Source organism: Mycteria americana, chromosome 7 (assembly GCF_035582795.1).
Source record: "Mycteria americana isolate JAX WOST 10 ecotype Jacksonville Zoo and Gardens chromosome 7, USCA_MyAme_1.0, whole genome shotgun sequence".
In the NCBI taxonomy this organism is placed as follows: domain Eukaryota; kingdom Metazoa; phylum Chordata; class Aves; order Ciconiiformes; family Ciconiidae; genus Mycteria; species Mycteria americana.
Genome location: NC_134371.1, coordinates 60,352,748 through 60,362,914, shown reverse-complemented (window position 1 = coordinate 60,362,914; position 10,167 = coordinate 60,352,748). Strand labels below are relative to the sequence as shown.

Here is a 10,167-nt window from a genome sequence, read left to right as displayed (position 1 = left end):
GATGCTGAACGTTAAAATTGCACGAAGAGGGCACGAAGATTTGGGATAAGAGGGCACGAAGCTTTGGGATAAGTTATCTGCTGCCTGAAAATACATCGCTGGGGTCCGGCGGGGGGAAGCAGGCTGGTTGGGCTTCCCTCCCAGCGCAGAGATAAGCGTGCCATCTAGAGGAAATCCCCTTTACTGCCAGGATTGGCAGCTGAAAATTATCCAATAAAGCATAATTAACCTCTGGCTTCAGAGAAAATCCTCCATCCGTGCCCTGCTGCTCTGGGCTGCTGCACAGGCACGTCGCGGCAGGCTGGCGATGTGCCGAGTTATCAGGGCGGCTTGGGAAGGTCCCAAGTGCTTGAAGGCCATCCCAGCCCATGCTGGCATGTGTTGGCCTGTCCTTTCCCCATAGGCGATGTCAGCTGTCCAGCTCCCCCCTGGTGTGGCGTTTGGCTGTAAAGGAGGAGAAGGCAATGTAGGTCTTTTCATAGCACATGCGCTCTACCATGTCTGCTTCTGAGAAAGGTAAGGAGTCTGCACATATCGCAGGATAAGAAGGCTGTATATATCACATAATGCCCTCCAGTGGCTGCGAGCAGCAGTCCTGGCCCTATGGGTGCCAATGCCTGAGCCATAGGCGAGGGCCCAGGTGCAGTAACAGAGGCAGTGGCAGGGTCACTTCCTCCACCAGCAGCTCCCACCCTGTGGAGCACAGCCCTGCAGAGCTCCTGGGAGGCTGATACACTGCAGGGTACAGCCCAGCAGCAGGGATGGGGGTCTGGCCTCCCATGGGGCAGATCCACATGTCCACTCATTTTTCCTAAGGAAGAATCTCCTTCAGGGCTAACTTCCCAGGCTGGACTGCTCCCATACACTGCTGCTGTCACGGGCACCTTCATCCAAACCTTCAGGCATGGCTGTAGGTCTGGGACATGCAATGCGGGAGCACGTGGGACAGCAGGTACCATAGGTCTCGTACCCTCCTGTGGTCAGAGTCAGCCCACTGAAGCCCACAGCATCTGTATCCCACACCTTCCACTTTTTCTCTGTCTACCACTACCAGTGAGTAGCACATCTGTCTGCGGTCACCAGCACAAGGCTGTTGTCCCACTAATAAAAACAAATCCTTCCAGCCCTAAAGATAATTGAAAAACAGTCATCTAGGTCCAAGCAGAGGCACAAGTGCTACTGCCCAGCAGGTAGCTGTCTTGTAAAAATGGGAAGCCTTGCAAAAAAAAAAAACAACTTCAGAGATGGAGAAAGAGCAGGGAAGATCTCACATGAGAGAAACCTTATTCTGCAGAAAAAGCAGGTGCATGTTTAAACAAAGAATATTTGGAGAGAATTGCATTTATTTGCTATTGTATTTATTTGCTCATATCCTGCAGGATTTTTTTTATATTTTCTTCACTTTTTAAAAAATGAAGTTTATTCCCATTTTTTCCACCATCTCAGAAGCTCCCCAAGATGCTGCTCTCTGGTGCTCCCAAGCAAGGCTGAACCCCAGCAACATCCACAGCACCTTTTTGCTTTTAGTAGCAATCCTGTTTCCATTTTACACCCTCCTCACCTTCTTCTCCCCCACACCTGTGGGCTCTCAGGCCTGACTCCTAACCCATGGCTTGGAGATGCTGCTCTCACCACCCACACAGCTGTTGTTGTCCCTGCTCCATGGCAGGGAGGGAAGGCATGGATGTCCCCATGGCTCATCGCAGGTGCTCGCCGCTCACGTGGAGCGAAGGGCTTTGCGGCATCGCCCTAGGAGCTTGTGCACTTTATAGGTCTCTTATTTCCTGTCATTACTGAGAAGAGCCTAGTTGTAATAAAAATCTGGGCTCCAATCCTACAAACACTTATGCCTGAGCTTAACTCTAAGCACGTGAGCCGTCAAAGGGGACTATTCATGTGCTTAAAATTTAAGCATGTGCTTAAGCGTCTGTAGGCCTGGAGTCTGTCAGTGTGGGGATTTGTGCCTTAAGCCCATATTCTGGGTCATTATCCTTTTCATGTCTTCTCTGGCATCTCAGAAGATGCTTCAAGGGGGAATTTTCAAGTTCTTCAATAAACTTTGCCTTCCCGAGCAGCCTGGATTCTTGCCTATTCTATGGGGCAATTCTCCTCCGTTGCCTCCCCTCCCCCTGTTAGCGATAATCCTGTGCTATTTCATGCTTGGCCAGACAATTAAGCCCTCTTGCTGCTTGGCTCTGTCTTTGTTATGTATAATTGTTCCAAATAATTAGCCACTATTGCATGCTATTCTGAAACTACTTTGTATTGCAATTATACTTAGAGGGTGAGCATCAGCTCGGGGAGAATCCAAGCAGCAGACAGCCTGGAAAGAAAGGGCTTCGAGCCGGGGGAAGACGAATATGCGCTTAACCAACACCGCGGAAAAAACTAACAATAAGTAACCAGCGAGGAGTAAATGTTGCTTGGAGAGTGTCTGTGGCTGGTGGGGTCTGGGCAGGAGAGCTGAGGGTGGGCTGCAGGGTCTTGGCCAGGGTGTCACCTGGCTGCCACCTCGTGGGTGCTGGCTACGGTGCAGGAGGCAAAGCCATACTCCACTTCCATCACTTCCATGGTGACTTGAAAGGACCCTTGGCCAAGTGGCCAGTTTTGCCATGTCCATACACTGTAGGGAATGCGAGGCTGTGCTGGGATGTGTTTGGGGTCTGGCAGGAAAATGTTCCCTAATCACATCTTCAGGATGGCAAAACTTGTGAATTATTGAGGGTAAAGACTCCAAACGATGAGATTGGTTCAGCAGCCTCCTGTTTTCCCACCAGCAAACACATCTCTGTTGTGGACGAGTGCTGGATGAGATGCTCAGAGGAGTTACAGCTCCATATGCCACATTTTTTTGAAACTGAAAATAATGTGGCACAGCAGAGTCCCCTTAGCATTACTCAGTCTCTTGTCTTTCAAGCAGGGGACATCTGAAAAGGATATAACCAAGACCTGGGTTGGCCTGACCAGCACTGGTGAATTAATTCCTCCGCTGAAACCCGTGGCCTGCTCTGAGCAAAGAGCCAGGACGGCCAGTGACAGTGCACTTGGACAATTTTGTGCTTTTTGAGATCCATTTTCTCCAGCCAGGTTAGGCTGCTTGAAGCCTCCTGAAAATCGAGCTATAGGCTGGGTTTTGTTTCCAGCACCTGGTTAGCAGAAGGAGTTTTAAAACCAAGTAGAGATGTCTGTGGTGCAGATGGAAAGCACCCAAAATGTCTGAGACAGTTGGGCCCATTCTCTGCAGACATCATACACTGCTTCCTTTGACTCAGCAGAGCTGATGCAAATGGAAAATGAACTTTTCCCAGGTGTGTATGTGACGGGTTCAGGTGCATCCTTCCTCCATGCAGCACCCCGAGGTGCCATGAGCCAGGGCTGCTTGTTGGTGTTGGGATGGCACAGTTGATTCAATACATGCATAAAACCAACTGTTGCAGTGTTACCACTTCAGCAGTCCCAGTACAAAGACCATGAAATGAATGGGACCTTGGATGCCCTCCCAAGAGCTTGTAGGTGTTATGCTGCCAATGCTCAGGCTCTGCCGCTTTGCTGCCTAACCGCAGCCTTGCTTCTTGGGTGCTGTAAGAGTCAGGCCAGCCCCCAGCTCTGCCGTTCACATACACCACGTAAAAGCACATTTCAAACACAAAATCAGGCTGCCAACGAGGCTGGCTGCTGCAGACAAGTGCTCCTTCATTGCTTCCCCCTCACCTTCCATCAAGGGCCCAGATTCTCCCTGTGCTTCCACTTGTTTCCCTATTTTCACCCTAGGGAGAAGAGCTGCCGGGGGACAGCCAGCGCCACCCAGCCCTGTATCCTGTCCCCAGCCATGGCCTGCAGCAGACGCTTAGGAAAAGGGTAAAAGAGGGTATAGCCAGAGAAATCCTCCCTCTCTGAAACCTTCCCAGAGTCAGTAATCGGTGTTTTAGGGATTTCCCAGCCTGGAAGTTGCATGCAGCCCACTGTGTTTCATAACGACCCTCCTTGAATGAGCCTCACCCCGTTCTCATCCTGACCGTACCCCAAACCTCCAGCATGTCCTGCCCTTCCCCACGCGGCCGCGAACAGGACAGACCGCAAAGGCCAGGATGATGCCGGTACTTGTTGCCCCCCCGCCCCCGTCCCCCGGGCCGGCAGCGGCTTCCCAGGGCTTTCCACTGGAGGTCAGTGTTGGCCTGAGCACGGCGGCTGGCACCCCCGGGCCACCTCCCCCGGTCACCCCCCCACGCCGGGGCGTTACACCCGTGGGGTAAAGCGGCGGAGGGCAGGGCAGTGTTGCTCTGACCCTGTTCAAACACAGCGGCCGCATCACTTGCTCCTGCCCAAATATGAAGGACCCAAATACAAAGGACCCAAATATAACATAGCAGAGGTGGTGACAGACCCCCCGATACCCCGAGATGTAGCTCAGTGCTCAGGCAGTGCTGACTCCCAGATGCTAATTTATTAAAAATGCATTATCAGCTGGGAAAGCCAATCGCAGCCGGTCCCGCTGCACCCACTGCCCATCTCCCCATCACCGACTCAATCTTGACCTCAAAGAGACACCACTGTCAGCCTTCAAGCCGTGTATTTGCAAAGGGCAAAGCATTGTGCAGAATAAAAACTAGTTATGGTATAAAATTTCCAGCACTGGGACTGCCAGTGGACAGCTGTCAGCATCCAGACAAAATCTAACAGTACCAGAGGGACCGACAAGTTCTTCAGGAAATTTACTTTGACTAAAATTTCAGCTAATGCTGTGTTTGTTTGCAACCGCGTGGTTTATAGCTTGGGAATATCAGCTGGAAAGAGCATTTCTTATTGCTTGTTGTAACCTGTGGGGAAGCTGTAGGAAGGTGGTACAAGCGTGACACACGCAGAATGCTGTTGTACACAGGCAGACGTGGCAGCTGGGTTGGTCCTCCCTGGGCATCCAGTATTTCCCAGAGGAAAACAAGCATCTTTTTCAAAGGGGCAGCTCATTTTGGTTATTTGTTTCTGAACACGCAGCCTGAGAGATCTGAATTCAGCCTGATTTGCAAAGGGCCGTTCCCTGAGAAGTCAGACTGCCTTGGCGACAGCCCAGATCGCCACCCAGATCTCTTCAGTGCTCGGCATCAACTCCAACCCCCTCTCTGCGTCTTGCGGGCTCAAGACGGAGCTCTCCCCACCGCAGGATGTCCAGAGGACCTCTTGCCATCACCCTGAAGGATGACGTTCATTCCACATCTCAGAGAGCAAAGAAAGTTTTGCCTCTGGCTTTTGTGTGAGCAAGATTGAGATAGTTATGACTGTCATTACTTAATATTCCCTAAACTCCCTAAATAAAGAGGGGAGGATTTCAAAGGAGACTTGGTTTCACAACTGAAATCTGGGTGATAATTACTCCTGTTTCACTCAAATCCCTCTTATTCACTAAACAGGGACATCGAAAAGACACTAAAACAGATGAAGAGCTCAGGTATAAACTTTACAAAGCTTAAAACTACTCTGTCCCAGCAAGGCTCATGCTTTACATGACACTCTAATCCTACTCATTTGCTAGATTCACCCTCACTGTAAACAAAGCTTTGAAATGAAAGCTTAAAAGCCTGGTTGGGATACATTAAGTTAACCAAGAAGACACTCTTAAGGCATTAGTTTAATGACAATCACAATTCAAGTTGCCAGAGGTTTGTGCGTGTGAGGATTAATATGTACAGGAAAAAGAAGAAAAGGGGTCTGTTCCCCACACTTTCCAGCTTGTTTGGCAGCATAAGGCCCGTGGTGAGGGTGGTTTATGGCCACTTGTAGGGGTCTCTGGGCTGGGACTGTCTGGCAGATGGGGAGATATGGGGCCCTGGGAAGATGTGCAACCCAACGCTGCACACCAGGGTTTGTCCCGACACACCGGGATAGGGTCGTCCGCTCTCTCCGAGTCAGGTTTTCAGGGATCCAGTCCACTGCAGTGACTCTTGCTTCATGCCAGAGCCCCCTTGGCTGAAAAAAACCCTCTTACACAGGCACAGGGGTGGGGCTCCTGCAGACCCCCCCCAGATCTGGAGCCGCGTGCTGCTCTCCAGAGAGTCCTGTGGCAGGAGGGCGCAGGCGGCTGGGGGACAGGAGCAAGCCACAGCCCAGCCCTTCAGGCAGTCTGAGCCCCGCTGGCTCCACCAGCACTTGAGTTAACACCCAGAGATGCCAGGAACTTGGAAAGCCCCTTCTGACACCGGCTGCCCGCTCCTGCAGGGCTCCAGGGTGACTGGGGAGGAGCAGGCTCAGCCCAGTCTGAGATGTCCCGGCTCGCCCACCTCTTCCCAGTGCATCCCACCCGGGCAGAACCGCAGCATCTCCTGCCCACCCCCTCCACCCAACGTTGTTTTCCTATCATGTCGGTACTTGGTTCTCCCCTACCTCAGCAACCCTCCTGCTCGAGGTGCAAACCCAGCAGAGTCCCAGCCCGGCGCCTGGCAATGCTGGAGGGAAGCAGGCAGACCCAGCGCTTCAGGCATGTGCCTGGCTCTGACTCCCTGGATACTTAGGCAAGACTTCAAAAGTGCTTTTGTTTGCAAAACATTGCAGGATCAGGCCCTGGGAATGAACGTGAGCTATGACAAGTGTCCTTTCTACTGACTGTCCTTGCAAGCAATTATTTCAGCATCCCCCCAGTCCATCCGTACAGACAGTATGTTACAGACAGGAATGGCACTTTGCAAACTTTCATGAGATAGAAGATCTCTGTCTATAGGTATCTTCTGTAGTGAGCCAAAGTATTTTAAGGGATAAGTTTTTTCACAACACCCTTTCCGAGCAGGGCTATCACTAAGGGAAAAGCACAGAAGCTGTTGTTGGGACCAATGTGAAAGCTGCAAAGGTGAAGCTGAAGGGACCAGAGAGGAGACCCAAAGCCCAGTGGCTCAGCCGAAGGCAGCAGAGCAGAGCTAGACCAGTTTTTAGAGACAGATGAAGCCCCAATTTTAAGGAGGCCAAGAGGAAAAAAGCATTTTCTTCCCTCCCCTCTCATACTAACCCCACTCTCACTTTCTACGGAGCACATGGGATAAAAGAATGAAAAGCCACAAGCTCCCAAGCTGTGGGCAAAACGTGACTCCTTGGGTACCTGCCTGTACACCCAGCTTTCGGTCATGACCAGCAGCCAGGGAATGAGATGCTCAGTTTTGCACCAAAGCTCAACTGACATCCAACTCCTCCTTAAGCAGGAGGAAGGTGCAATAGGGACTATGAGAAACTGCTCTGCTTCAGAGGACACCCTTGAAAAACAGGAGAGAAATTGTAGCTTGTCACTTTTACCCAGAGGATGTTTAAATTAAAAAACCTAAATCCAGGGATGGGGAATTCTGCCTTCAAACCTGGTGAGACAGTGTGGCTGGCAGTCCTGTAAATAAAGAGCAGCAGCCCGGCCAGTGAACCGGTTGGAATTTTAGTTGATTTTGTTGCTAGGACGGAAAGCTACAATCTCCTAATTTGATGTGCTAAATCAGAATTTCACCTGCAAGAGATTCCTCAGAGGGAAGACGCATTCCCTGCTGCACAAATGGAAACCATTGAGTCCAGTAAGAGCTGCGTGGGCAAACCTTGCAGGTGATGGAGAACTTATTGCAGCCTTCGCATGGCTCAGCAGTGGTTAGTTACCGTTTGCTTTTTAAAAAATCATAATAAAATAGACAGCTTTAGAAAGTGTCGCTAAAAATGAAAGACGTGGCAGCGTCACAACAGCAGCATGAGTCTGTCTCCCACCGATTACAAGACTGATAATTTCCTCTTGCCAAGGTCCGGCCGGAGCCAGAGGAACAGCAGCACTGGACATGTTGGAAGAAAAAGCTTTATTTTAAAAAAGTCCTTTCTAACAATAGAAGTTATTTTTAAAAATAGTAAAAAGAAGTAGTCAGTGTGGGGTTTTTTTTTTTCCTACAGAGGAATGAAATTATAAACATCTTAAATATTCATTTAAAATCCAGTGAATTGGTTTAGTGGTTTTGGTTTTTTTTTTGTAACTCTCATTCCAATTACAGAGGAGGCACCCAGGGAAGAGACGAGAAAGTCCATCTGCAGGACAGGTCCTGGTCTCTGGGTTCCTGCAGGTTACACCACGCACCCCACCTCCTGGGTGTGCTCCTCCTCACCCCGGGGATGCCCCAGGGTGCTCAGGGTGCCCTGCCGCAGACGACATCCCCAGGGTTGGGCTGTGCGGAAGAGACACCCCCAGGGCCAGAGCGCACCTTTCCCAGGAGAGGATGGGGCAGAAAAATAGATCACCTTGCCTAAAATAAGCTGAGAAAGAGAGGAGTTAGGTCCCCTCGCAGGTGTGTGTCCGCTCACAGCCAGAGGCTGGGGACCCCCGACCCCACCCCAGCTGATCCCCACAGCAGGGAGAAGTCTGCGTGTCCAGAGATGCTCGTGGGAGCCTGGGGATGTCCAGCGAAGCCCCCTCCAGACCCCATCACATGTACCGCTCCAGGCCGGTGGGGAAATTGGGCTGTCTCATGTAGGCATTGCTGGAGCTGAACTGGCCGAGGGGCGACGCGGAGAGCCCCAGAAGCTGCTCGCCGTGCTCGGCGCAGGCGGGGGGCCGCATGGCTGGCAGGGCCAGTCTGTTGGGAGCCCCATAGAGCTGCGGGCTGCCAGGCGAGTAGCTGCCCTGCGCCACGGGCAGGTGGGGGGGTGAGGCGGCGTAGGGGTAAGCCAGGGTGTTGGGGCCGGCCCGGCCCAACAAGCCAGGGCTGACGGGCTGTGCCTGGAAGCAGGGAGGCTCAGAGCTGCCGGCGGAGCAGGCAGGAGCCAGCTCGGCCCCAGGCAAGCCCAGCGATGGGTGGCCCAGCTCGGTGGGCGGCGAGGGCTGCAGGGCCTGCTGCCCGCTGATGAGGCTGTCGATGCTGAACATCCTGGGATGCTGTGCCGGCGGTGCTGCCCCGGCTGCGTAGGGGTGGAAGACGGTGCTGGAGAGCTGGGGGCTGTAGCCGGGCGAGCAGAGGGCGTTGGGGTAGGGTGCTGTTGGTGCCGTGGGGCGGCCGGCGGGCGGGGGTGTGAAGGCGCTGGAGTTTTGCATGTAGCCGGGGTAGGTGGTGATGTCGGTGCGCTTGAAGCGCTTCCTCCGGCGCAGGAAGCTCCCGTTGTCGAACATGTCCTCGGCAGCCGGGTCCAGCGTCCAGTAGTTGCCCTTGCCGGGATGGCCGGGCTCCCGGGGGATCTTGACGAAGCAGTCGTTGAGGGTGAGGTTGTGGCGGATGCTGTTCTGCCACTTCTTGGGGTTCTCGCGGTAGAAGGGGAAGCGCTCGGTGATGAACTTGTAGATGCCCCCCAAGGTGAGCTTCCTCTCGGCGGCGTTGGCGATGGCCATAGCGATGAGGGCGATGTAGGAGTAGGGGGGTTTGCCCCGCTGCACCGGCCGCTTCCTCCGGCGGCCCCCGGCGGGGGGCGGCGGCTCCTCGGGGGGCGGCGGCGGCGGGGGGCTGCCCCCACAGCCCCGCGGCTCCGGCTTCACCGGCGGCGCCTGGCCGGCGGGGGGAGACCCCCGGGGCGGCCCGGGGGAGCCGGGGCTGGCCGCGGCGGCGGGGCTGGGCGCCGGCAGCGTGCACATGCCTCGCAGGCAGGGGAAGCCGGCCGCGTTCATATACGGCCCTCGCCTTCCTCCTCCTTGGAGGATGGGGGGGGCGGCGGCGGGAGAAAGAGCCCCCCCGAGGGGAGGGGAAGGGGGGAGAGGGAGGGGAAGGGGGGGGGGCAGGCGCCGCGGCAGCTCCCGGCGATGGGGAGGCCGGTTCCGAGCCGCTTTGCAATATATAGGGCGGCCGCCCCCCCGGAGGGGCGTGCGGTGCCCGGCCCGCCCCGGCCCCGCTCCGCCGGCGGGAGGAGGGGGAGGCCCCTGGGGACGGGTCCTGACTCCCACGGCCGAATCCCCCAGCCTCTCCCCGGGGTTTTATTTCGCAGCCATGCCCCCGAGCCCTCCCTCCCCCGGGGGTCCCGGGTGCCAGCGCGGCGGTCGGCTCCGCTCCCGGGCGAGTCGGGCCGTTCCCCGGGGCGCTCTGCTTTCTTTTTAACTGATGTTTCCTCCCAGGAGAAAAACTAAACAACACGAGTCCCGACGACCAGACCAGGCGAGTTTGGTGCCGCAGCCAGCCCCCAGCAGCAGGGCAGGTAACCTCCCGCCGGGACCCCCGCACCACTTGGATTTCGTTGTCTTTTTTTCCC

At 54.5% G+C, this 10,167-nt stretch overlaps 1 protein-coding gene across 1 annotated transcript; it reads right to left on the bottom strand.

Annotated features, from left to right (window-relative positions):
• Positions 1–8,422: 8,422 nt before the first annotated feature.
• FOXE3 (forkhead box E3) lies at positions 8,423–9,592 on the bottom strand. The gene has a single exon (XM_075509276.1). It carries the CDS (start codon positions 9,590–9,592, stop codon positions 8,423–8,425), a length of 1,170 nt encoding a protein of 389 aa, XP_075365391.1.
• Between the last annotated feature and the right edge of the window lie 575 nt (positions 9,593–10,167).

Excerpts from the sequence above, each read along its gene's own strand:
- FOXE3 (XM_075509276.1), bottom strand. The coding sequence starts at position 9,592 with ATGAACGCGGCCGGCTTCCCCTGCCTGCGAGGCATGTGCACGCTGCCG.